The 25611-nt window shown below is 31.0% G+C and overlaps 3 protein-coding genes across 3 annotated transcripts in view; 2 read left to right on the top strand and 1 right to left on the bottom strand.

Annotated features, from left to right (window-relative positions):
• Nucleotides 1-5268: 5268 nt before the first annotated feature.
• The window catches only part of LOC129917724 (glycerophosphocholine phosphodiesterase GPCPD1-like), a 38181-nt gene continuing 17838 nt past the window's right edge, over nt 5269-25611 (top strand). The window contains exon 1 of the mRNA XM_055997802.1: nt 5269-5274. The gene's annotated coding sequence lies outside the window, so the exon portion shown is untranslated. The remainder of the gene's footprint in view (nt 5275-25611) is intronic.
• On the bottom strand, nt 16696-19783 carry LOC129917723 (monocarboxylate transporter 9). The gene has a single exon (XM_055997800.1). The coding sequence runs from the start codon at nt 19033-19035 to the stop codon at nt 17005-17007; it is 2031 nt and encodes a 676-aa protein (XP_055853775.1). The 5' UTR covers nt 19036-19783; the 3' UTR covers nt 16696-17004.
• On the top strand, nt 21845-24288 carry LOC129917725 (tRNA (uracil-5-)-methyltransferase homolog A). The gene is made up of 4 exons (XM_055997804.1): nt 21845-22082; nt 22141-22308; nt 22364-23510; nt 23834-24288. Exons 1-4 carry the CDS (start codon nt 21969-21971, stop codon nt 24178-24180), a joined length of 1776 nt encoding a protein of 591 aa, XP_055853779.1. The 5' UTR covers nt 21845-21968; the 3' UTR covers nt 24181-24288.

The raw sequence follows: 25611 nt of genomic DNA, 5'->3' as shown, positions 1-25611 counted from the left end.
ATGGAATTCTGAAAGTTGGTTTTTTTTTTGTTTTTTTATATCTCGTTTAGAACGTATACCTCCCATACAAAAAAATACGATATTGCTAATTTCTCGAAAACTGCAAGAGCAAGTACGTGCGACCCCAGTCGTGCATTTTATTTCCTATGAATAGGTATATTTTTTAAAGCATAAAGGTCAGAAACTTATTTAAAGCCCTTATCAAACATACATATGTAAAACCTTTTTAACCACATGTTGAGATTATTTTACTTTTCAGTAGGATTATATCTTGACGTGATTGAAGTTGACGAGTTATGATATCTACGCACATAGTCCTTCTTATCAGATATAAACTGATGACAATCTAAGTTGTTTTAATTTTTGCGTTTAATATCTCAATCCCAAATACCGAATGAGAATTTTTCAAGATATACAGACTTAAAAAAAAAAATTTCGAATGGGGTCACTGTGGCGTATGTGGAACTTTTTCTTGCATTGAACAAAAAACACAGATTTACAATTTCTTAAACTCGCTATGCATTATAAAAATGTTGAACAAAGTAAGTTTTAAAAAATATACCAAAACATATAGGAACAGGAATACAAAATTATTTCAAACTGATACAACCAACAAATAATAACATTAAACTTTCCAAATGTAAATGTACTTATATTCATTATTTTTCCTAATTAATACAAAATGCATTGAGGTCTAAATTTGGTCCAACAAAGTTTTTCACGGCAAAAAAGCGCAAAAAATCTATGCGATTAAAGCTCATTTATAAAATGAAGGTTAATATGTAAAAGTTTGCACTGCTGTATTTTATTTGATAAAGTCTAAAAATGCACAACTGGTTCACACGAACTTGCTGTAAGAGTTAGAAGTTGCTAAACATTTTAAAACATTTTGTATCTATATTTGATAAATTTATATTAAAAAAAGATGAATTTTAAATCCAAAAAAGTAAGTATAAAATTTGATTTCTTTTATTAGGATGAATATTTAGAAAACAAAAAACAAAATTAAAATTAGGTACTTGTTTCTATTATTTTTCCAACAGAAATTACAATTTTTAAACATTTTGTTTTGGAAATAGTAAACCAAAAGCTGTTAACATGTAGCAATATAGCTATTACACTATTTTGTTGCACTATTAAAGAGCTTCTTCTTCTTCCTTTTTCTCGGCGCTGTTATGATCTCGATGTCGAGGGGATCATAACCTTCCCACGTTACTGCTTCACACTAGAGATCCGCCTGTGGGGTTCGCCGGGTTGACCTCAGAAATCGGCGGCAAGCCTCCCGGTTTTGTATTGTTCCGTTTCTGAGGCCAACTGAATGCTGGTGTTTTTGCATTTGCTTGTACCAGGAGTTTTTAGGCCTACCTTTCTTTTTATTTCGTGTTGGAACGTTATATGATATTGCTTTTTTGACGGGGTTCTCAGGATCTCTTCTTTGAACATGGCAATACCAACTGAGTCGGTCGTGTTCAATTTTTTTGCACTATTAAAGAGCTTATAAATATAAAAATTTGTTGGTTCAAAACTTAACATTAGTGGAGTTATTTAAGTTTTCATTTAGTATAAATTGTTGTTTCTATTATTTTTTCCATCACTGGTATATTAATAGCCTGTGTTCACTTAAGCCTTAAATGAGATAATTTTGCAAATAAGGTCAGTTTCAATTTCAAATGAAATAGCTTCCTATAAGATTTAACATTCGAAACGAGATATTTTGCGAAATTATCTCGTTTGGGCTATAGTGAAGACAATTTCATTAAAACTGAATTTGTTGTTTGGGGAAAAATCAGAATCATGATCTTCGAAATAAAAAAACTATTATCATTAAAAGATAGACCTTATTGCTTTACATTTGAACTTTATCATCAAAATTCTTTGAGTCGCTTTCGAGAAAATTAAACTTTTACGAAATTGGTATTGTACCGTTATTTTTGGTCCTAAAATTTTATTTCAAAAGCTCCTCCGCAGGTAGGTTTGATGTTCAACGACTCATCCGTTGAGGCTGTAGCTGCTTATACAGACAGACATACATACATGAGGTTGAGAAAGTGTAAAACCTGTTAATATTTTATGAGATGTACCGTTTGTGATGTTTTACAGTAGCCGTGTTTTATTGGTACTCAGTATTTTACTGAGTAAACATTTTTTGCTCTAAACAACAACAATTGATTACTTTTATTTATTTATTAATAATACTTATATTTGAATGGTCAAAAATCTATTAGTGTAGAAACAATTTTTTTCTGTAAACCAACAAATAAAAAACTTTTGTTTATCCTTAGCAATCATTTGTTGTTGTTTCCTGTGCAAAATTTTACTGAGTTAAGTACTGAGTTGCCAATAAAACACGGCTAGTATTCAACACACACCTCTACTCTAATGTTTTTCTGTTAAATTCAAACTAAAATCTGTGATTGCCTTCGAAAACTTTAAGTATTGCAAAGCCATTTCAAACAGAGATAAAGAGGTGCTTATGTTGTCTACAAGAATTCATTTTTTCTGTTCTCTGATGCAATATAATCCTTTAAATAGAAATTTTGATTTTTTAGCACTCATACGCCCGAGTGACCTTTTAAGTTTAAAATATATTTACATATTTTCTTTTTTAATTTTACAATTATACTCTCGATATACAAAGGGGTAGAACAAGAATGAAATTTGGCATTTAATTGATAACAAATAAGTACGTTGAAAAATGCTTTCTACTTAGTAACTCCAATTAATGTCGCTGTTTAAAAGTTTTGATTGATAGTTTACAAAAATATACATCTCATGATTGATCGACAAGAGTGTTAAACAAAAAACTTAAAATTTACCCTATAAAATAGAAAACAAAAAACAAAAAAAAACTAAAAAACTATTAATTTGAAAGTTGAATGATTTATTGAAAAGAAAGCTTTTCAATTATTATTTATGACAACCTGCAAAAACTCCGACCACACATCGTTTTTATATACATATGTTTCAATTAAATTGATTCTATTCAACATCATAGACTCAAGACGTACATAAATATGCGGGTGATGATTTTTATTTCTTCGTTTGAATCACAAGTCACAACAATTTTTTTTAAATTTTTATTGTTATTGTGTTTTGTTGATGGCATATGAATGTGTGAAACATAATTGATTCAATTGTGTTTAATTGGTTGAAATTGCTATTTATTTATTGATTAATTTCCACCAAGGAAGTTGTTATAGTACCTATATATTTTTCTGTATTTATAAATATTTTTTTGGAAAATTTTAGGAAATCAAAATTAAGTATCTTTTCATTCATTCCGAGAAAGTTCTTTACTTTTATTGCAACTTTACGTTTGAATAAATTCTAAAGTTTCATTTTCTTAATTACCAATAATTTCTCTGAGAATATTTCCTAAAGGCTTTTACAGTGATAAATGATCATTGTATAAGATTTTTTTACATCTTTTTTTTTATTTGAAGTAATAAGATTAAAATTTCGATGTTGTTTTTCTTGAGCAGCATCAACAAGATATTTCTTGATTGACCAACAAATAGTGAATGCTTATACAAACTGCAAAAAAAATTGCTTTAAATAAAAACGTTCTAAAAGTTCTCTAAGGCAGAAACAAACTGGTTAAGATTTCTTTTTTTTTTAACTAAATAAACCAAAAATGAGCAAAACAAAATCAATAATAAATACAATCACTCATTTAGTCATAATGTACACCAGCCAAAGTATATACTAAATAAATAAAAAGCCTTTAGCCTCTAAAACTTAGTTCAAAAGTGGATAACCTTGTTTGTTTCCCAAAACAGACGACTGATGATATTGCTTGAAGATCAAGTCCTGTAGTTATAGTTGTCAGTGAGCTGTCTATTAATTCTCTATCATCTGAGATTTTTTTTTGCTATTCGACTTTGGAATACATTAGAAGAATGTGAATGGCGTGCAACATCTCATCTACTTTACAGTGTTGGAGAAAAAACAACTAACACAAATAGGTAATATATATTTTTGTTATTTTTATGATCTTAGCAAACGTCATTTTACGAATTTTAGTAAGGCTATTGTCAAACACTCCCATGTCCCATCGAGTTTTTCTAAATTGAAACTACATACTTGGTTCTTTTAAAAATTATATATAAAGTTGCTTTAATTTTATAATACCAAAAGGCACCCATTTAAGACCTATTTTCTTTATTTTATTCATTAAAGAATTATCATCGGTTTTGAAGCATTCAAAATCTTTCCGGATTATCTTACAATACGATACAGTGTTTCTGATGTAAATTATGGTTCTGCTCTTTTTTGTTAGTTAACGAGAATTTATACAACATATCAACTCCATAACAATTGGAGCAAAATCGCTTCTTGGGTGGATTCAATGAGAATCACGTAATTTTTCAGGTTAAAGCCTAGTACACAAATCACGCTAAATTTTAGCTGACATTTTTTGTATTCGATTTTCGTTCAATACTGGGTTTTATGATTTTTCTCATATGTAGTTTTTCTATAGCCAGAATTGAACGAAATTGAAATGGGACCACACTGCAGGCACCAGCTTTCCAATTGGTTCATTCAGTCCAAAGTTATGAGGTAACAAACATAAAAAAAAGTAATTCATTTTATCAAAAAAACAAAACCGACCGATCCATGGATCAAAACTGGGTCTTATGGTTTTTCTAATAGTTCCTATAGTCAGAACTGAACGAAATTAAAATGGGACCACACTGAAGGCACCAGCTTTCTAATACAAAAAGAATTATCAAAAATGGTTCATTCCGTCCAAAGTTATGAGGTAACAAACATAAAAAAAAAAAATACAGACGAATTGAATACTTCCTTCTTTTTGAAAGTAGGTACAAAAGATTTCTATGATTAACTTTAAGGGCCACTTTTTGTCACTCGGAGTTGAACATAACTTGAGAATTTTTATATTAAAAATTCTCAAGTTATGTTCAACTCCAAATGAAAAAAATGGCCCTAAGAGGCTTGGTTGAGAAAATTCATTTAAGGCCAAATAATACACTCTCCATTAAATTTAGAGTCGCCATTTTAAATATGAAATTTTAAGATTCGAATGCAATTTGGCGACTTTAAATATATTCCAATACTGAAAAAATATTCTAAAAACTAAAACTATGAAATTTCAAATAAACAGATAAAACCAATTTTTTTTTAACATTCGCGAAATTAGCAAAGATCGATTGAAACAGCTTGAACATACGTAATTCGAAGTGACATTTTGTCCCGTTTCTGCGTGAACCACGTTTCTCCAGAAAATTTTGCTCTGTTCTTAAAAGAAATATACATTTTTCTTGAAATTAAAAATATGAATTGAACAAAAGGAAATCAAGTTATATTTAAGATATATTGATTGAGTTTTTTTTTCTAAACTAAAACCCTTTTATCTATTCTTTTTGTAAGTTTAAGAGCAATGTTTAAGAGAAAAAACAAATCTTTTAAAAAATGTACTTACGAGGTTCCAGCAGAAAACGGACGGTTTGCGTTTTGCATTTATTTAAGTTTTCTACCAAAATCCATTATGGTTATTTTTTTTAAACGATTACTTCTGGTAACTTTTCGTTCGGGTTTGACATCAGCTTAAGATCGGTAAAGTATTTTATAATTGTGCTTTCAATTTGGGATTAGACAGTCAACGAAATAGGTCAACCGTCAACGCTTTGACGCTCTAACGTCAATAAAAACATTTGGCCTTATCACGAATTCCATTCGTATCGGAAATTTGGTACGATTCGTAATGGAAAATTTTATATTGTTTTTTCGGGAGCCGTAAAAAATTGCGATACGAATGAAATTCGTGATAAGGCCGATTTATCTTCACTCTGTCAACAATCCAAAACTGTGTAACAGCGACATCGTACCCATCAACGCGTTGACAACATTTTGATGAACTCCTTGGCAAAGATTTTGACGTCATTTTTACGTCAGAGAGTCAACGCGTTGACCGATGTTCTTGTTGACTGTGTAATCCTATAGCTTTTGTCTATTGTTATATCACTGACAAAATTCTATCAACAAACTTTTGTATCCGACTGTAATTCTTCACATCGAAGAATAACGAGACTGGAAGTAAGTCAATGATCGTACGTTCGCAAGGGTAACGACTTTTCATGCCGCATTACACTCATTGGTGATTCTGATTATAATTGTATTTGGTATTTTTATTTTATATTTCTGTGTATAGGATTTTGTGCATTGAGAAGCTCTGTAACGTTTAACAAAAAAAAAAATAAATATTACAACTTTTTGGAGGGACAACATCAAAGATGAATGACTGTAAGAGACCTTGGCACCGTTTCTCTGAATGCCATTACAGAGTAAGGCTGATGGGGGATGGAGGTCTCAGGTCTATACTCTCTATTTGACACGATTGATATAAATGTTGTTTGTATAGTAATTTTATCAATTGATGAATGTATGCATAATGTAACAATGCAATCAAAAGAAAATCAACCAGCGGAAAAGTTTTTACTTTTATGTGGGACATTTTGAATTGATATTGTATAATTTCTAATTAACTTGTTTTCTATAGTAGACAATAGACACACTCTGCAATAAAAATCAGTATTTTTATTTATATCAGGTTTCGCATTTGAAAAGGCGTTAAATATTTTGTATTTGCAAAGTAACTTCGATAAAACTAGTATTATTGTTGGTTTGCAAGCTTTATGGAAACTCTATAGAAGTAAAAACTTTTAAGAAATTTTAGAAAGGCTTTTAGTTTAGGGTTTTCAAATTAATTACTCTGCAAGCTTTGAACAGGTTATTCTAATGTTGGTTTTGAGTTAGAAAAGATACAAACAGATTCGTGAAAATTGTTGAAGGTGCTTATTTTAGTTTTTTTTACAAGGTTTCTCATGTAGCTGCTTTCATTTGCCATGTTTCCCTTGAGAAAAATTTTAAGATAGCTAAAGTATCTTTCGAAATAAAATTTCAAACTTAAAGTAGGTACTTCAACTTACTATACTGTAAACGTAAAGGTGTAACTACCCGCAATTAATCAAAAGTATGACAGCGCCCCAGTTTAATAAAAGCCATATAATTTCTTATCAGATACAGATATCCAAACGATACATCATGATATACTCAAACATAAATGTTCATACATATATGTGAAAATTCTTAACAAATCAATAAGCATTACAATATTCATACAATATTCGCTCTATAATAAAATTAATCAAAAGGCATTCATTTAAATGGGTTGTTTATATGGATCCAGTTTGTGTTTTTAATGATTCGCATGATAATAAATTGTAATTGAAATTCAAGTTGAAGGTCTTTAGAAGATTGACGAATGCTTGCCAAGGTAAATACAATATCAGATAAAACAAACGAATGTACAATATATACTGTCAATATAGCTGTCAGTAGCGTGAATTATTAGTTAATTCTCTTTTTTATATTAACATAGCTTAACATGAAGGGGTAATGAATCTTGAGAAAAGATTGATTGTTTTTATGAAGGGAGTAAAGACTTCTAAATGCTAATTGATAAAGATAGGCTTTATTTTATTAAGACTTTGATAAACATCTAAAAAAAATTATAATGAATGAATACACTGCGTTTAAAAAATTTCTTAGAAAAACTGGAGCTTATATTATTTTATTTGCATTGGTCAAAAATGACTGCAGTTATTATTGCACTTTTAGAAACAACTAATTGCTTTCATTAACCTTACAATCAGAATATTAGTACTAACTACTTTCTATTTGTTATGCTGTCATTCCATTTAATTACTTTTACGCATTAACCAGTTCTGGATGCCAGCAAAATTGTTGAGGTTCATTTAAAATGCAAGATATAAAGTTTTTATAAGGTGTGTGTTTTTTGGTAAAGTTATCCGCAGTATAATTTTTCAAATATCAACATTGAATAAGAAAATAAACAAATATACCTACGTTGTCAAAATTGTATCCACTATTGAATTTAGCTTGTTTTTATCAAAAGCTACTTGTTGTTTTTTTTAACACAACTTACCATAATATCCATTTTCAACAATATTTTCAATGTAATACAAAAAAAAATGTCAATTTGTTTGCCTTAACGAGATTATTTGTAGAATTGTACATCCCATATAATGACATTGGTCAACTAAATTATTTTTTTTTTCTTTGTTACAGAAATCAAAAAAACATTTGAAAACAAAGGTTTCTACTGTCCTGAGATCGAATCAGAAGTCACAAAAGAAGTCATCAGATAACGTTAGAAAATAAAAAAACTCCCGTAAAACTCGAAAATCTTACCTTTTCCGAGATATGACTTTTTAAGTGTTTACCAACATTTTCGAAATGGAATGGAATACAGAATTTCTGATTCAAATGCCAAATTCGTTATCAAAATATCGAAAACCTCGAGAAAATTGACTTAGTCACTGCAAAAGAAAACAAAAAAACAGTCATAACGAGCATAAGACTATTAGTAAAAATAAATTAATTTGGAAGCTAAATTGAGCTTCACTTTGTTGAGTAAAGAAATACCATATAACCTTAGTAATAAAATTATTAACATGGTTTTAAATGAAACAAACAAAAAAACATTAATTTGGCCCACTTTCATAATTAAGGGTACATGCGTATTAGAAAAAAATGTGTTCAAGTCAGTATCTGCGATGTTTACTTTTACATGCAAAGTTTCAGATGACATTTATCAGAAGATCAATGTAGTTTGATTTTATGTTTATTTCAAAAAAAAAAAAAGAAATGTTACGCATACACCACAGTGAACTTACTCTAGAAAGAGTATTTATTAAGTAATTCGTAAAATATTTTAATTCAAGACAGGAGACACATATTGTAAAAAAGAAAACGGAAGCCATCTTTCGTTTTTCACAGTTCGCATTTTCTATTGCATTTCGTTTTTGTTATTTTGATCGCCAAAGGTGTCAAAACGATTATATTTTCTAGAGTACATAATAGGTCTGTTCCAGACTTTTTGTGCACTAAATTAGGAAGTCTGTCAAATTAATGAGAGTTGGGAGAGAATTCTCTCAGTGGGAAATAAAACTACGAAAGACTGCCAAAAAGTCTGGAACAAGTTGAACACCATTATACAACACAATTTCATATTTTATGCTTAATTCGATATACATTAACACTTTTTTAATGCAAAAAACACGTAAATGCGATTCAATTTAAAAATCACTACAGTTTGATTTGTTTTCATCTTTATTTATTTGTTTGACATACGTCAACTTCTCATTTGACAGAACTCATATTTCTGCCGGAAGAAATTCTTTGGGCTAAATTTGTCCGGGTGGGGTCAACAAGGTTTTTTGCACAAGAACCAAAATATACTTTTCTAGTAGTTTTGGATGTCCTGAACTCGAATCTGAAGTCAGAAAATTTTTATTGGCATCCGTTTTTGAAATATTACCATTACAATATGTCAAATAACGTCATTTTGGCTGTTTTCAAGGATATGTTTTTATGTGGGGTATTTCATTATGAATAAATTTGTAACGGTGCCTATAAGAACTAGTTTTATTCTTTCAAAAAATGTTTAAATCTTCCTGATATCTCTTTTGCTGCCCGAGATATTTAAAATTTAAGTAGCGGTATTTGACAAATTAAACTTTTTTGTCACAAGAACCAAGATATACGTTTCTGAAGGTTTTTTAGTTGCTGAACTCGAATTCACAGTCAGAAAAATTTTATTAGCCTTCGTTCTTTAAATATTACCGTTATAAAATGCAAAAAAAAATTATATTTCAAGAACGGAGGCTAACAGAATTTGAGTTCAGCAACCCAAAAACCTTCAGAAAAGTATATTTTGGTTCTTGTGGCAAAAATTCTGTGACCAGTGACTTAAACTTTAGATTAAGTTTAGTTTCTCTTTGGCTTATTAACTGAAACTTAAGATATCTCGAGCAATAAAAGGGATATCGGGAAAATTTAAACAGTTTTTAAAGCAAGAATATCTGTTCTTATCATCACCGTTACAAATTTGTTTACAATGAATTACCCCACATAAAAACAGAACTTCGAAAACAGCCAAAATGAAATTTTTTTATCATTTTATAACGGTGATATTTCAAAAACGGGGGCCAATCAAATTTTTCTGACTTCAGATTCGGATTCAGCACTCCAAAAACTACTAGAAAAATATTCTTTGGTCCTTGTGGCAAAAAAAAAGTTAAATTTTGTTGACCGCAGTGTAATCATTAAAATCCAATTTTAATTTCCAAAAAAAAAAATGAAGTGGGTTTTCAAATTAAAATATTGATTAATTTAGATTTTTCGCCAATATTTTTATATCATTTCTGAGAATAATGTTATTCTTTGGAAGTGATATAAACAAAGGCCAATTAATTATTATTTATAATGCAGACAGCTAACACTTATCACCATTTTCTTGCATGAGTCATTAGATAAAATCAGCCCCATTATGAATGTCATAAACGACTAAATAAAAAAAAAAACGCCTCCAAATTTTGCATTTAAGATTCTCCGTGCATCGATCACTATCACTATCTATCAGTTTCAGACTTATTTTCTTTGTTGTGAATTTTCTGTCTATTTAAGGCATTTTTCTTTAATGAAAACAACTTCACAAAACTGGTAATAGTTGTAAATATCTATCTAATCGAACTCATCACGTTCTCATTTCGATATCAATGACCTCCTTTTATTTTCAACTGTGTTTTGTATCAAAATAAAAGTGAAATGGATTCGTGATTGGAATATTGAATCCTTTTAGGATCCCAAATATTTAAATGTCTACCATGCTCTCTCTCTACATAAGTAATTTTTTAGTAGAAACTTGTTATCGTTGTTATTTAATTCTTTTACTTTAATGTATTTGAACACGAGGAGAAGTGTGTACGGAAATACTTCTCTGATAAAAAAGAAAACTTATGGGAGTGTTGTTTTTTTTTATTCGTATGGATTGACAACATTTTTATTGTTACCATAGTAGAACAAAACTGATGGCATTGAACAAAAAAAAAAGGAAAAAAACAATTTATATAAAAAATGATTATCAAAATTCTCTTTAACAATAAAAAAAAATGGGATAGTCAATAAGAATATAACCAACCAACAACAATATATCAGCTTATATAGCAAAGTTCTTTAATTATAGATCTGAGGGTGAATTTAAGATAAGACTCGAAAAAATGTACAAGTGATTTGTTTTTTTTTTTTTTTTTTTAATTTTTCGAGACAAACAAAATGAAAAAAAAACAAATTACCTATCGCTGATGAAATAAAAATCAGCAACAACAACAACGACGACGTAATCGCATTGATATGATTGTTTTTTGTATCTATACAAATATAAATAGGCTTTTAAACTAAATACAAGGTTATTTGGTTTACATCTAATTAAGACGCCTTGTCACGTAAGGAAGTCATGTGTATTTTTTTTTTTGCTGCTGTGGAATATGGAACTCTACTCGAAAAAATTTCCTTTGGAAAAATGACGACGACGACCGCGATACACTGAAAAGTGTATAAGGTGTTATTGGTTGAATGACATTCGATATTAATGAATTGCATTCTTTTGAGTTAAATATTTTGTTTGCTTTATTGTCAATATATTATATTTTTTTTACTTTATACAATAGCATGTGGATAGGGAACCAGTTTAGCTGTTTTATGGTATAGCAGATATCTAAACTAATGTGATTTATGATATTTGAGATAGGAATATTGGCATTATTTGAAGTTTTATTGATAAGAGTTTCTGGAGTATTTTCAGGTGGGTCAAGTAGAAGAGCCATGTATATTATTGATTCAATGATAACAAAAAAGAATTTTTATTTGTTCTGAAAAAATCTATCTTCAAATTGATCATTTATATTGAGCTCATAAACTTGTTAATAGTCTATTGAATAGACCCTTTTGGATGGAACAAATTCGTTCAAGAGTTTTTATTGCTGATTATGATTCCTTGGCATACAAGAATACTCCAGCCAAAAGTGCTACTAAATCCATTGGTGCATTTCTGAGAAAACGGCAACACTGGTCGGTTTTCAGTTTTTTTGATTTAACTCGAAAACCAAGCCTGACTTTGAAATTGTTCAAAGACACTTTTCATAGCAAATTAAATTTTCTGTCAAGTTAAGATGGTTAAAAAATTTTAAAAATTATTTTTGACTAAAATTCTAACCTAAAATCAAAGAAAAAAAAGTTAAAAAATTGACAATTTTATTTTTTTTTACTAAATCAAGGGGCATTTTGTGTCTGTAGCCGGGACGTCCAAACTTTGTACTAATGAAATAAAGTAGAGGTAAAATCCTTTGATAATACGTAATTTTTAATTTTTTTTGTCAAGAAACAACTTAAATGTACCTATTCAAAAACTAGCACTTTTTCTAAATTTTTGACTTTTTTAGTGAAAAGCAAGTTTTTAAAACTCGATAAAATCCTATTAATTGGTAACTTTTAGACTTTTAAAGTAAACATACTTCGAGGGATTGATTTAATATAAACTAAATATGACAAACAAAAAAATTTATTTGCATCCTTATGGCCTTTTGTGCAATTTTGTGTATGTGCATTTTTATAAATTCGGGTCGAATGGATGGACGGAGAGCCATTAGCTTTGGTCTATTGCATAGAAGAACATTTAATACCAACTCTTTTACTGTTTTCAATGGCCTGAAAAACAATTCTTGTAAAATCCGCGACCAACGAAAAGTTTCTCTTGAAAAACGAAAAAAATACTGTAATGAGTTTGAAACAAAATAGCTCAGGCAAATTAGTAAATCAAATTGCACTTTTCGCGGGACAAATTTTTTTCATGGAACGTGTTTAGGTGAATGTCCTGAATGAATTTTTTGGGATGATAAGATATCGGGAACAGCCGCCATCTTGGAAAAGAGGTCGGTGCCGTTTTTATTTTATAACTCCATTTTTACTCATTTAAACCAAAAATGTCCGAGGATAAACTTATTATCAATTAAATTATCTAAAAAATGATATACAAATGAATTCCGTGAGTTAGTTAAATTCAATTTTATAGTCGGTCAAAGTCCGGGTTCTTCTCGCTCGGTTAAGACAATATGACATTTTTTCAAATATCTGAAGAACTTTTGATTTGTTTGGGATTTTCTTCAAGAATGAATTATAGCACTTTTAATTATCTATGAAATGAACCCTTTATTGTTTTTGTAACCATCACATTGTAGAAGCAACCAAACGTCGAGGTCATGATATACGATTTTTTAACTGAACTTATTTGGGATTTCAATAGTTCAAATAAACAATCAAAAATTAAACACAATAGTCTCGAAAAGGTAACGGCTTACACACCTCATATCTTGAGTTATACTTATCGTAATGCTGAGATTGAGGTGTTCATGTTTTGGAAAAATGACAGGGCATCAGTTCTTATATTTAGAATCTTAAATAGTGTCACTTTAGCTTATTCACGTTAATTGGAAAATTCACTTCATTTAAAACCTCGAAAACCATATAAAGGTTAACATTAAAGATTTCAAACTTTGAATTCAATATTTAGACGAATATAGTTAAAAAACTGTTTACTTATATTTTGGTTATACCTCCACTTCAAAAATTTGCTCGGTCTAATAGAAGAAAACTTGTTATTTTCTCACTTTTGACTAGTAGAATGTGAACTTCGACGTTAGATGGCTTATACATTATGTTGGTTACAGTTTAGATAAAGGGCTCATTTTATAGATAATCAAAAGTGCTATAATTCATTCTTGAAGAAAATCCCAAACAAATCAAAAGTTCTTCAGATATTTGAAAAAATATCATATTGTCTTAACCTTGCGAGAAGAATTTGGACTTTGACCGACTATAAAATTGAATTTAACTAACTCACGGAATTCATTTGTATATCATTTTTTAGATAATTTAATTGTGAATAAGTCTATCCTCGGACATTTTTGGTTTAAATGAGTAAAAATGGAGTTATAAAATAAAAACGGCACCAACCTCTTTTCCAAGATGGCGGCTGTTCCCGATATCTTATCATCCCAAAAAATTCACTTTTACGATAAGGACATTCACCTAAACACGTTCCATGAAAAAAATTTGTCCCGCGAAAAGTGCAATTTGATTTACTAATTTGCCTGAGCTATTTTGTTTCAAACTCATTACAGTATTTTTTTCGTTTTTCAAGAGAAACTTTTCGTTGGTCGCGGATTTTACAAGAATTGTTTTTCAGGCCATTGAAAACAGTAAATGAGTTGGTATTAAATGTTCTTCTATGCAATAGACCAAAGCTAATGGCTCTCCGTCCATCCATTCGACCCGTATTTATAAAAATGCACATACACAAAATTGCACAAAAGGCCATAAGGATGCAAATAAATTTTTTTGTTTGTCATATTTAGTTTATATTAAATCAATCCCTCGAAGTATGTTTACTTTAAAAGTCTAAAAGTTACCAATTAATAGGATTTTATCGAGTTTTAAAAACTTGCATTTCACTAAAAAAGTCAAAAATTTAGAAAAAGTGCTAGTTTTTGAATAGGTACATTTAAGTTGTTTCTTGACAAAAAAAATTAAAAATTACGTATTATCAAAGGATTTTACCTCTACTTTATTTCATTAGTACAAAGTTTGGACGTCCCGGCTACAGACACAAAATGCCCCTTGATTTAGTAAAAAAAAATAAAATTGTCAATTTTTTAACTTTTTTTTCTTTGATTTTAGGTTAGAATTTTAGTCAAAAATAATTTTTAAAATTTTTTAACCATCTTAACTTGACAGAAAATTTAATTTGCTATGAAAAGTGTCTTTGAACAATTTCAAAGTCAGGCTTGGTTTTCGAGTTAAATCAAAAAAACTGAAAACCGACCAGTGTTGCCGTTTTCTCAGAAATGCACCAATGGATTTAGTAGCACTTTTGGCTGGAGTATTCTTGTATGCCAAGGAACCATAATCGCCAATAAAAAGTCTTGAACGAATTTGTTCTATTTTTGCTCTGGAGCTCGGGTCTATTAAATAGACTATAACTTCATTTGATGAAGAACCTTAGGATTAAAATTCATTTAAAAAGTCATCAAAAGACCTTGGCTAGAAAAAGTTGATAAGAAATCATTTTTCATTTTTTGTATAAGAGGTTGGCTTTTGTGTGGATTTTGGGTTGATATATTTATGTATGTTAAGGTTAAAGGACTGCGTGACTTTTGTTTTTCATTAGAGAAAGTGATATAGAGTGACTCACTTTAATTTTCAGTTAAATTAATTTAGGCTTTTAAGTCTATATAAAAGTAGAATGATGGAAAATGGGGGTTTCTTTCAAACGCAAACCATTGAGGAGATAAAATTTAGTTGGATTTCCCGTTAAGTATGAAGTTTTTTTTGTGGAAAAAATAAAAAAAAAATCAAACTGTATTTTTTTAAGTTGAAAATAACTTGAAAGTTGTTGTCTTACTCTGAAAAAAAAAAAAAAAAAATATTTTTTGGACCACCCTAATGTCAGTAAACAATAAAACCTCTTTAAAAAAAAAACACATCTTTCGAAATCGATAAGATTTACGAGTTCCACGTATTAAAATGTAAATGGAAAATGGATGTCCAAAAGAATAGATCTTCCGTCTCTAATACCAAAAATATGGTACCTAAATATGAAAGTTTAATGCAGCCATCAGCAAAAATATGTACTAAAATCCATTTTATTTTTCACTTTTTGGGTACTAGGCGATAAATAAATCCACCTGTACCAAATGTTTTGGTATAAAAACAAACGTGATTTATCGTATTGCCAACAATTTTGTTTTTGGTTTGCATCGTCCTTAAAAAACTGCATCTTTATTGCACTTTTTCTCAGAAACGGAGTTGATACATATTTGGCCCTAGTGAGATAATCCGTCGGAGCGAATTTTTTCCGATATCATCCGAATCGGACAGTTTTTACCTGTCGGAAACACACCTCGAAGCAAATTTCGTATGAAATCGGAGAATTTTCCGCTCCGACGGAAACCTCGCTAGGGCCGACTATCAGAATTAGCACTGTGCTCAATGAGCGAATGAACGAACAAAGAAATTTTATGGGTTTATAAAGTAATTTTTTTTAACAAAAACTGGAGTAAATATTTGCAAGTTAACCATGTTATACATTTAAAAAAAAAAATTAATTTCTAAAACAAAAAAATATTTCGTACGAACAATTTTTCTCATTTTTTCTTAATTTAGAAATTATTATTTTTTTTAGAAGGAGAACTTGGTTAGCTTACAACTATTTAGTCCATCTTTTGTTAAAAACAAAATGCTTAAGAAATACATAAAATTTCATTCGCTGGTCGCTCTCAAGTGCACAGTGCACACTGCTTAAGTGTTATTTTTTCGCTATTATTGAATTTTAATAGTTGAATTGAATTTTTATAAAATCCAACTAAGCGTCATCCAATGACCTCAAAAATCAGTAATTGAGCCCCATTGAACCTTGAAAAATACTTTTAATGGAGTGGAGTGGAGGAGAGAGTGTTATATAAAGCACTTTGAGAAATCCAATGCGACTAACCGATTGATGTTTAAGGTCGTTGATGTAGCTGTTGTAATTTGATGATGCAAAGTTCCAGCTAATTGGTTTAAAGTCCGAGTTGTTAAGAAATCAGCAACCTATCAAATATCCAAGAAATTCCTAAAGCAAACTTTAGGGAATAAAAACAAAGTCCAAATTAGCACTGCAAATCTCAATACTCAGCTTTCCAGACCACAAAACTTGTCGTCTCTAAAAGAAAAAAAAAAAAACAAAATTTATCTTTTCATTTTTTTTTTGTGTATATTTGTGTGTAAATACTTTGCGTACTTAACTAATTAAGGAAAACAAAAAAAAATTAATTACATAATATTAATTAAAAATAGGTATTGCTACGTACAAAAAATATATAAGAGACATTTGTATATAATATATATTTTCTAAATTTTTTTTTTAAATACTTTTGCATTATTTTTTTTTTATATAATATTTTAAACTTAAAATTCTTTCAAAAATTGCAAAAAAAAATAATTATAATAAAGATCTACAAAAAAAAAAAACGTGTGTAAAAAAAATGAGTCCTTTTCTTCACCCATTCTCTCTCGTTCATTCTCTTATGCTTCCTCTTCCAGCAATCCACCTTCAACACCCGCCTGATTGATCTCATCCTCCTCATCAATCTCCTCCTTCGCCACTGGTTTCTTAACAAACGGCATCAATCCCCACAAACTCGCACCAGCCATCAAAATTATCCCCAATGTATGAAACAACGGGCTATAAGTACGTGCGCTCTCAAACCACAGCCCACACAACGGTGGTCCAATTAGCTGAAGAATTCCATTTACAAATAAACTAATTCCATAGGAAGACGTTAAACGATCTGTTCCCAACATATCAGCCATAATAACAGCTGTTATTCCCACATAAATCCCCGAAGCCAATCCAAATACCGCACACCAAAAGCTAACTAGACCATAGCTATTAACAAATGGCAAAACGGCTAAGGAAACTCCCGACAGCGCCAATCCACCAATATAATAATATTGCTTTGGAATCAAATTCAAATCCGACAACGCTGATCCACCAATCCTTCCAATCAAATCTGTTGTAGAAACAATTGATATTAAGTACGCAGCTAAAGACCGATCAAAGCCCAAAGCTACTCCATAAGCTGGCAGGAGAATAATAAAATTAGTATAACCAATTGCATTTGTAGAATTCGATATAAGAATTATGAGGTAGATGGGATCTTTGAGAAGTGTTATATCAAAGAATTTAGTTTTGGCAGGTTGCTCTTCCTTCTCACATTCTACAGTATCATCATGCAATTGCCCACTTCCAAGAGACTTTAGCGACAAATGTGATGAAAACTCTTTCGGTTGAAAGGATAATGTACTCCCGTGGTATGGAGTACTAATATATTGAAAACTACTTGTCGATGGTGAATGTCTAGACAAACGATGTCTAGAACTATTTCTTAATGCTAAATTGCGATCGAGTCGTGTGTGCGATGTCCCACGCTCAGGAACGGCATATAGCGAATTCTGTGAATTCATTTGGCCCGGAGTAAAAGTTTGATTCCTCTGTGGGACAGAACCATAAGTTGGTGTACTAACTTTCCTCGTTCTCATATGAGGATTAAATTCATCTTGATTCTTATTAAACGATTGAACAACCGCCGCCGATGCAGAACGATTAAAATGTTTATCATCTCCGTTCGTCATGTATAAATCTGGCGATTGTTTTGCCTCATTTTGAATCTCAGCTAAAGACTTTCCCTGATCGGGATTCTCTTCGGCAACGCTTTCGAATTTAAGAACAATTCCCACATCTTCTTCCTCAATGTCATCCAGAGATTTCTTAACTCTAGGAACACGAATCATATGATTCTCAACAGGTTCATAGAAGATTGCAGCCACAAAGACATTCAATGTGACTCCACCCATTATAAGTACAGCTCCACGATAGCCATAAGTTTCCAAGAGATAGCGAAGCAGTGGAGGAAGTATAATAGAACCCAAGGCACTCCCAGATATACAAAGACCATTGGCAAGTCCTCGTAACTTGACAAAATACGAAGTGACAATGTAGACAGTTGGAGGGAATGATAGTCCAGCTCCAATTCCCACCAAAACTCCATAGCTAATGTATAAAAAGGATACGGAAGTTGCCCAGAATGAGACAATCATTCCAATTGCCGCTGATGCCCCTCCCATGATTGTTACAGTTCTAAAGGAGTATTTAACCGAGAGAATACTTGATACAGGACCTAAAGAACTATATAAAAAATAACATAAAGCTGGAATCCATGCAGCTGTTGCAGGTGAAGCATTGAAGGCATCCAAGAACTCTAAAAAGAGTACACCGAAACTTTTTATTGTTCCGGGTATTAGAATATTGACCATCATTGAACCAGCAAGGACTAGCCAACCCCAGCCTCCATCTGGAGGTACTAAATCATATTCTTCATTGATTTTGTTGGACTTTTTTTGTTGTTGTTTGTTGCCAGAGTTAGGGACAATTTTAGGTTTTTTGTTGTTGGTATTAGTGCTGTCAAGTAATTTCCCATGTTGTTGTTGTCCATTTTGGGATTTTGTTGCATTTTTTGTTTGTGCCCGATTAGGAATTTTATTTTTATCCACCATGATGGATTATGAGTCTGTTTGATTGTGTGTGGATGGTGAGGGGAATTTGACGGAGGGGGATTCTTTTGTTTCAATAAAAGAGAATGAAAAAATTACGGTTGTTTTTCTCCAAAAATAATGTGCTTGGTCACAGCATTTTTTTTTTAGGTTTGTTCGTTTTTTGTTTATTCTTATTAGTTTATTTTTTATAGAAAGTGAAAAATTTTAACGATGACGAGAGACTGTCCATTTAGCGCAGGGGAAGTAGCAAAAACCCACATAACAGCACATAAACTCGAATAACAAAGGAAATTATGTATAAAAACAACAAATACAAAATTCGACTAAAAATTCTTTGTAAAAAAGGGAAAATATAAAAAATAGACGAAATAAACGAAAAACGAAAAAAATAAACGCACAATGATTTTTGTGCGATGATGGTGACGGCCACACGCGAATTATCTTCTTTCTTTTTTGCTGTCAGTCCACGTTTTTTTTTTTTTTTTTTATTGAGAGAGAAGAAAAAAAAGGGGAGCTTTTTGGTTATTGTCCTCGCGTTGACCCGATATATAAAAAAAAATATAAAAACTGTTTTTTTCTTCTCGGTATATTTTTTTGTGTTCAGTTCGTTCGATGGTGTTCGTCTACTACTAGTTCTAGTAGGAAAAAAATGAAAAATAACCGTAATGTATAAAGTTCACTCCGTCGTCTCTCGCAACTGTTCTGATGAACGAACAAACGAAAAAAAAAATAAAATAAAACAACTGTCAGTTTTGAGAATTATTCCGTTAAATGGATGTATGTGTGGGGTTGTGTGTAAAATTGGGGAAAATCGGATGATGGCCGTTGTGTTTTTTTTTTGTTGTTCTCTTCTTCGTTGAAAAGAGTGTTGTTTTTTTTTATCTGCAGTAGTTGTCAACAAGTTTTCGTTAAATTGTAGATTTTTTTCTACATCGGAACGGGGATGTGTTCGTTGATATTTTGTAAATGTCAAAATGTTTATTTTTAGAATGCAGAACGTGTTTTGTTGTTTTGATTTTTATTTTTAGAATTTTTTGAGGGGGATTTCGAAATAAATTAGTCATTTATGATGAATTGTTGCTAATTTTTGTGGCATATATCAAAAGAAAAATCAATGATGGGATAAGAGTGCTTTTGTTAATGAAAAATAAAGCACGCAAAACATTTTAAAAAATTGCATTTGTTTTAATTAATTAATTTGAAAAAGTTGCGTAGAAATGAAGGCCATACCGAAAGTATATGCGGTGGCGGTATTTGTAATTGTATGAAAAAAATTAAGCATTATTTGAGTAACCGTTCCATTTTGGATTTTTTTTCATATGAAGGCTTGGACACACCAGAGGGTATGCGGTAGCGGTACGGGTAGCGGTAACGATATTTGTATGAAAAAAATTCCACACCTGAACGTTGATATGTCAGTTTGGAATTTTTTTCATACAAGTACCGTTACCTCTAATCGTACCGCTACCGCATACCCTCCGGTGTGGCCAAGCCTTTAAGTACCCATACCGTACTTTCCTTGAGTTTAAAAAAAAATTAATCAATACTTAACTACGCAATGACCTAAAAAGTGAAAAAGTGGGAAATTAACAAAAGTGCTATTTGCTTTTGGAAAAACTATACAAGGATTATTTTTTTAAACCAAAAAGTAAAAACTGTCACAAAATGAGTTTGAAAATTTTCACATTTTGACTATTTGCAAAAAGTGGCCGTTGTACCCTACTAACAATCTTGCTTCTACCTATAATGCTTTACAGAAGCAACAATTACATCTGTAAAGCTTTATAGAACCAAAATTGTTTGTCGGGAGTACTACAAATAACACACGATCTTCTACTCGAGGAGATACGAAAGCAGTTTTTTATCATCCCACTTAATTCATAAAGAGCATTAATCAACACGTATTACAACAACTACATGAGATCTTGCTTTTCATCAGGATCACGAATCGTAATCTTGATGAACAGCAAGATCTCATGTAGTTGTTGTAATACGTGTTGATTAATGATCTATATGGATTAAGTGGGATAATAAAAAACGGATAATATTTGATAGAGATTGATTTTTTGTGTTTCAAAATTACTTGAAAATTGTCACCTGGTGTTGGCTGTCAAAATATGGTACAAAATTCGCGATATTTGGTGAAATTGACTATCACGCTAGAGGTCTGGGGTTCCAATCCCAACACCACAGGTTTAATATGCTTCTTCTTCAAAAGTTTATCATTTTTTCCATGAAAATAATCCATCTTTATCCTTTTCGGACTCGGCAGTAAATTGGTTGCGATCACAGTACACATAAATAAGGTAATATCTTCCAAACTGACATTGGTCGCCATGAATTTCACACCTGTTTGGTGGTTTAATTGGCAGATTCCCTTCATAGTGCCGAAAGCGACTGATTTCTTTTCATGTAAAGAGCTGAACAAGAATGCGTCACTCGTCGCTCAGTGAATGAAATGAAAAAAAAAAAAAAAAAATGAATGGAAGTCGCTCAACGGCCACATAATGCATTCGCTTGTCGCTGAAGTAATGAGTTTTTTATTTTATATACATTTGTTGATGTTTGACAGACCGTCACACAATCTGCTCACTCATGGATAGCGAAATTTTTGACAACTATCATTTCAATTTTCAATCGCTGAGCGACGCATTTTGTTCAGCTACAAAACCGCTATCAACAGAATTTTTAATCGCTTCGCTTTTGTTTGATAGAGTTTGTTTAGAAAGTACACAAACAGATCTCAAAATGACATTTCACACACGTGCACCCATGTTTTTTTTTCCACCTGTCACTACTTGTCATTTTACAAAAAACCGATGTCAAAATAATATCAGTGTGTAAACATAAGCATTTTTCTCCTAAATATTTTAAATATTTCTAATTTTTCCATTTTATACAAAATATCTATAAGAAAAACAATTTTCAAAATAATGTCAGAAGAAAATGATAAATCTGAAGATGTCCTTGCTTATACGCAACGCAATGAATTCACATCAGAAATATTCAAAATCGAAGTTCGAAATTTAGGAATTTTTGGTGTTTGGGTTCGTGTCAAGTAAAATTTCATTTTTTTTCCAAAAATATTAATGAAAAACTTTGTAGGAACTCAAAAAACTTATAAAAAACACTTTAAATTTGGATGCCAGTAAAATCAAATCACCAAATCGACGTGATTTTGCATTTGTTTGCTTTCGCAATCAAGAAGATCAAGAAAAAGCTATCTCAGTTTTGAATGGCTACAAATGGAAGGGCAAAGTACTGGCAGCAATGGTATGAGTTTATTAACCTTTCATTAAATCGATTTATATTCCAAGTTCATTCATAGAGCGCCAAAGCATCCGCTGATCCTTTAATAAAACGACGAAACGAAGGCAACCAACGCCAAGACGACCAACCTAAACGACAAAAGACCTCCGTAGAGGCCACCTGTCCCCTCGCAGGTCTTCCATACAAAGATCAAATTGAACAAAAGCGATCAGAAATGGAAAACCTCCTTAAATCATTTGGCAAAGAACTAATTAAGTTCAATCCAGATGCAAAAAAGACTTGCTTCCCAGTGAATTCCGATTTACCATGTAAATTCCTGGGAATCAAAGAATCCCCAATAGTCGATGGTTATCGCAACAAATCTGAATTCACTGTTGGCAAGAATTCCCAAGGTGAAATTGTTGTTGGTTTCCGTTTGGGCTCATATGCCGATGGTTCAGTTGAAGTTTGCACTGTCGCTGATCTTCCGCATGTCTCGGATTTGGCGAAAAAAGCTGCTATAACATTCCAAGAGTATGTTAGGCAGTCTAAATTTTTGCCATTTAATCCAGAACATAATGCGGGGCATTTCCGCCAAGTGACAGTGCGAACTTCTGATGAAACTGGTGAAGTTATGTTAGTTGCTGGAGTTTATTCTTCCAATTTGACCGAAGAAGAGATTCCACAATTAAAAAAGGAACTTGTTGATTTCTATGAAAACTATGACAAATTAGTTTTTAATTGTTCAAGTCTGTATTATCAAGATTTGAGACGTCGTCAAGCTGGAGAGACTTATAATCCTGTGGAACATTTAGCAGGAAGTACTCATATCACTGATGTTATTCTGGGTTTAAGATTCCGTATAAGTCCTTTGGCTTTCTTTCAAATCAATTCGAAAGGTGCTGAAGTTCTTTATAAAGAAGCAATTGACTTGATTGCAGCTACAGAAAAGACTACTGTTTTGGATATTTGTTGTGGGACGGGTACAATTGCTTTGAGTTTTGCCAAACACTGTAAGAAAGTTCTTGGAGTGGAAATTATTGAAGATGCTATTAAAGATGCTGAATTTAATGCCAAAGAGAATGCAATTGAGAATTGCAAATTCTATGCTGGCAATGCTGATGATTATATTCAATCAATGGTTAGGGAAGTTGTTTATGGAGCGGGAATTCATAAAGACCAATTGGATTTGGTGGCTATTGTTGATCCACCGAGAGCTGGATTGCGTAAGTTCATCTTTTTTTTACTAAATTTAAAGCTTTTCAGCCTTAATGTGATTTACAACTATCAATCGATGGTTGATATACTGAATACTAGCTAATTTATAGGAAAATTGGTCAACTTTTTAATGGAATTTTATACATCCTTAGATTTCATTTAATAACGATTAGGACAATTCTCTGCTTTCAAAACCTTTCTTAATTAAGTAATAAGATATCGAAATATAATTTTTGTCAACTATGGATTAATAGTTGCAAATCGCAATAAGGCTGTTTATTTAAGTTTACCTTTTTTCAAAACCAATCATTTTTTAAACTTTTATTTCCAGATAACAAATCAATAGCTGCTATTCGAAGTGCTTATGACCTTAAGCGTCTTGTGTACATATCATGTAATCCAAAAAGTGCTCAACGTAATTGGCTTGATTTAGCTCGAACGGAATCTAAACAATATAAAGGAAGTCCATTTTATCCTACAAAAGCTGTTGCTGTAGATATGTTTCCGCATACAGCGCATACGGAAATGGCTATATTGTTTGAAAGAAATGTTGAAAAGGAAGTTCCAGAAGTTGTCCAAAAGCAGGTTGAAGTGAAGGAAGTAGTTAAGATGGAAGTGGAAGGCAAAAAAGATGAAACTGAAACTAAGGACGAGACAGTGGTTGGGGAAGGATCATGATTTTACTTTTTATAAGACTAATGTTCAATCAAATTGAGATAAAAAACCATGCATTTTAATAAAAATAAATGACAATGAATCTTTCTATACCGTTGCATTCACATTTTAGTTGTTTTCTTATTTTATGACATTTATTTCTGTTTTGTAAATAGAAAAAAAAGGTCAGAAAGATTTGTGTTTTAATTGGATTATTTTCTATTTTTGCATTTATCTATCATCTAAATAGAATTTTTCTTTAGAAATAAATGTAATCATGGTGAGTATTGTTTGCGTCAGGTCTTATTCAAAAGATAACGATGCTTTTTTTTGAAATAAATAAAAAAGGGGGCTCGTGTTTTCTTAAATTAAGAATGTGCGGTAAGGAACAATAATATTTACTCAAGGCCGTTAATTCAAAACAACAAAATGCTTAATCAAATAGGAATTAGAAAAATCTGTTGTTTTTTTTTTTTTGTTAAAAGATTCAAGAGAACAGGGAAATTTAAATAAGTGTGCACAAATGTTTACAACAAATAGCAGTAAATACGCATTGTATACTTATTTGTTCATAGTTTGGAATTTCACAAATAAATGATGAAATGGGGTAAGATCAAAAACATAGATCTGTATCGATGACGTTTTTGGATTTCCCAACTAATAGTTTAGGCAGCGACTTCAGAAACATTTAAATCATAGAGCTAAAGATGACAATGAGTAAGTTAAAACTTGTGTTCTGTTAATCGGTATATTTGCATAAGTAATTTGAATTTAAAAACTTGAACCTTTTTAAAAGATTTATTAACAAAATGTATTGCATTTTAGGTTTGACTCTAGAAAGGAAACGAGGATGGTTTGTATTTTTAATTTGATGATATTAAAAACTTTACTTGACTTGTGAGTAAAGTTCTTTTAAATGTGAGGGATTGAAAACGGATCAGTCCATTTAACCATGAATCGGATGTTTAAAGGTGTTTTTTTTTTATGGAATTAAGGGAATTGAATTCGAGATAACAATCAGACATGACATTACGATGATGGAGTATGCTAAAAAAAAGTCCGTCTGTCTGTCTGTCCGTCTCAAAATTGGAGTGTTATAGCCTTAAATAATACTGAAACGGTTTTTTTTTTTTAAATTTGGGTGATTCCCTAGAGGGAAAATAACGGTAGGTAATACCAAAAAATAAGACATATTTTTTTTTTTCAAAAACAGTTCTAACGATTTTGATTGATACATATAGCATTCGCACTTTTATTTAACCTAAACACAAATTAGTTTCACCTTTTCATATATTTGCTAAAAGGTAAAATATAGTTGTGAAAAGGTGATACTAATTTGTGTTTAGTTTAAATAAAAGTGCGAATGCTATATCTTTATTTGTAATGCTACAAATAAGGCTCAATTTTTTGAACTGTTATTAGGGGACACCTGCCATGGTAAATTTCAATGAAATT

This window comes from Episyrphus balteatus, chromosome 4 (assembly GCF_945859705.1).
Source record: "Episyrphus balteatus chromosome 4, idEpiBalt1.1, whole genome shotgun sequence".
NCBI classification, from domain to species: Eukaryota; Metazoa; Arthropoda; class Insecta; order Diptera; family Syrphidae; genus Episyrphus; species Episyrphus balteatus.
Note: the sequence above shows the minus strand (reverse complement) of the source record. Positions and strands in the feature narration are given on the sequence as shown.

What these genes read in the sequence shown, in the direction of transcription:
- LOC129917723 (XM_055997800.1), bottom strand. Translation starts at nt 19,035, where the DNA reads ATGGTGGATAAAAATAAAATTCCTAATCGGGCACAAACAAAAAATGCA.
- LOC129917725 (XM_055997804.1), top strand. Translation starts at nt 21,969, where the DNA reads ATGTCAGAAGAAAATGATAAATCTGAAGATGTCCTTGCTTATACGCAA. An exon ending in TAGGAATTTTTGGTGTTTGG is followed by an intron (nt 22,083 to 22,140) that starts GTTCGTGTCAAG and finishes AAAACTTTGTAG; the next exon opens with GAACTCAAAAAACTTATAAA. An exon ending in GCAAAGTACTGGCAGCAATG is followed by an intron (nt 22,309 to 22,363) that starts GTATGAGTTTAT and finishes GTTCATTCATAG; the next exon opens with AGCGCCAAAGCATCCGCTGA.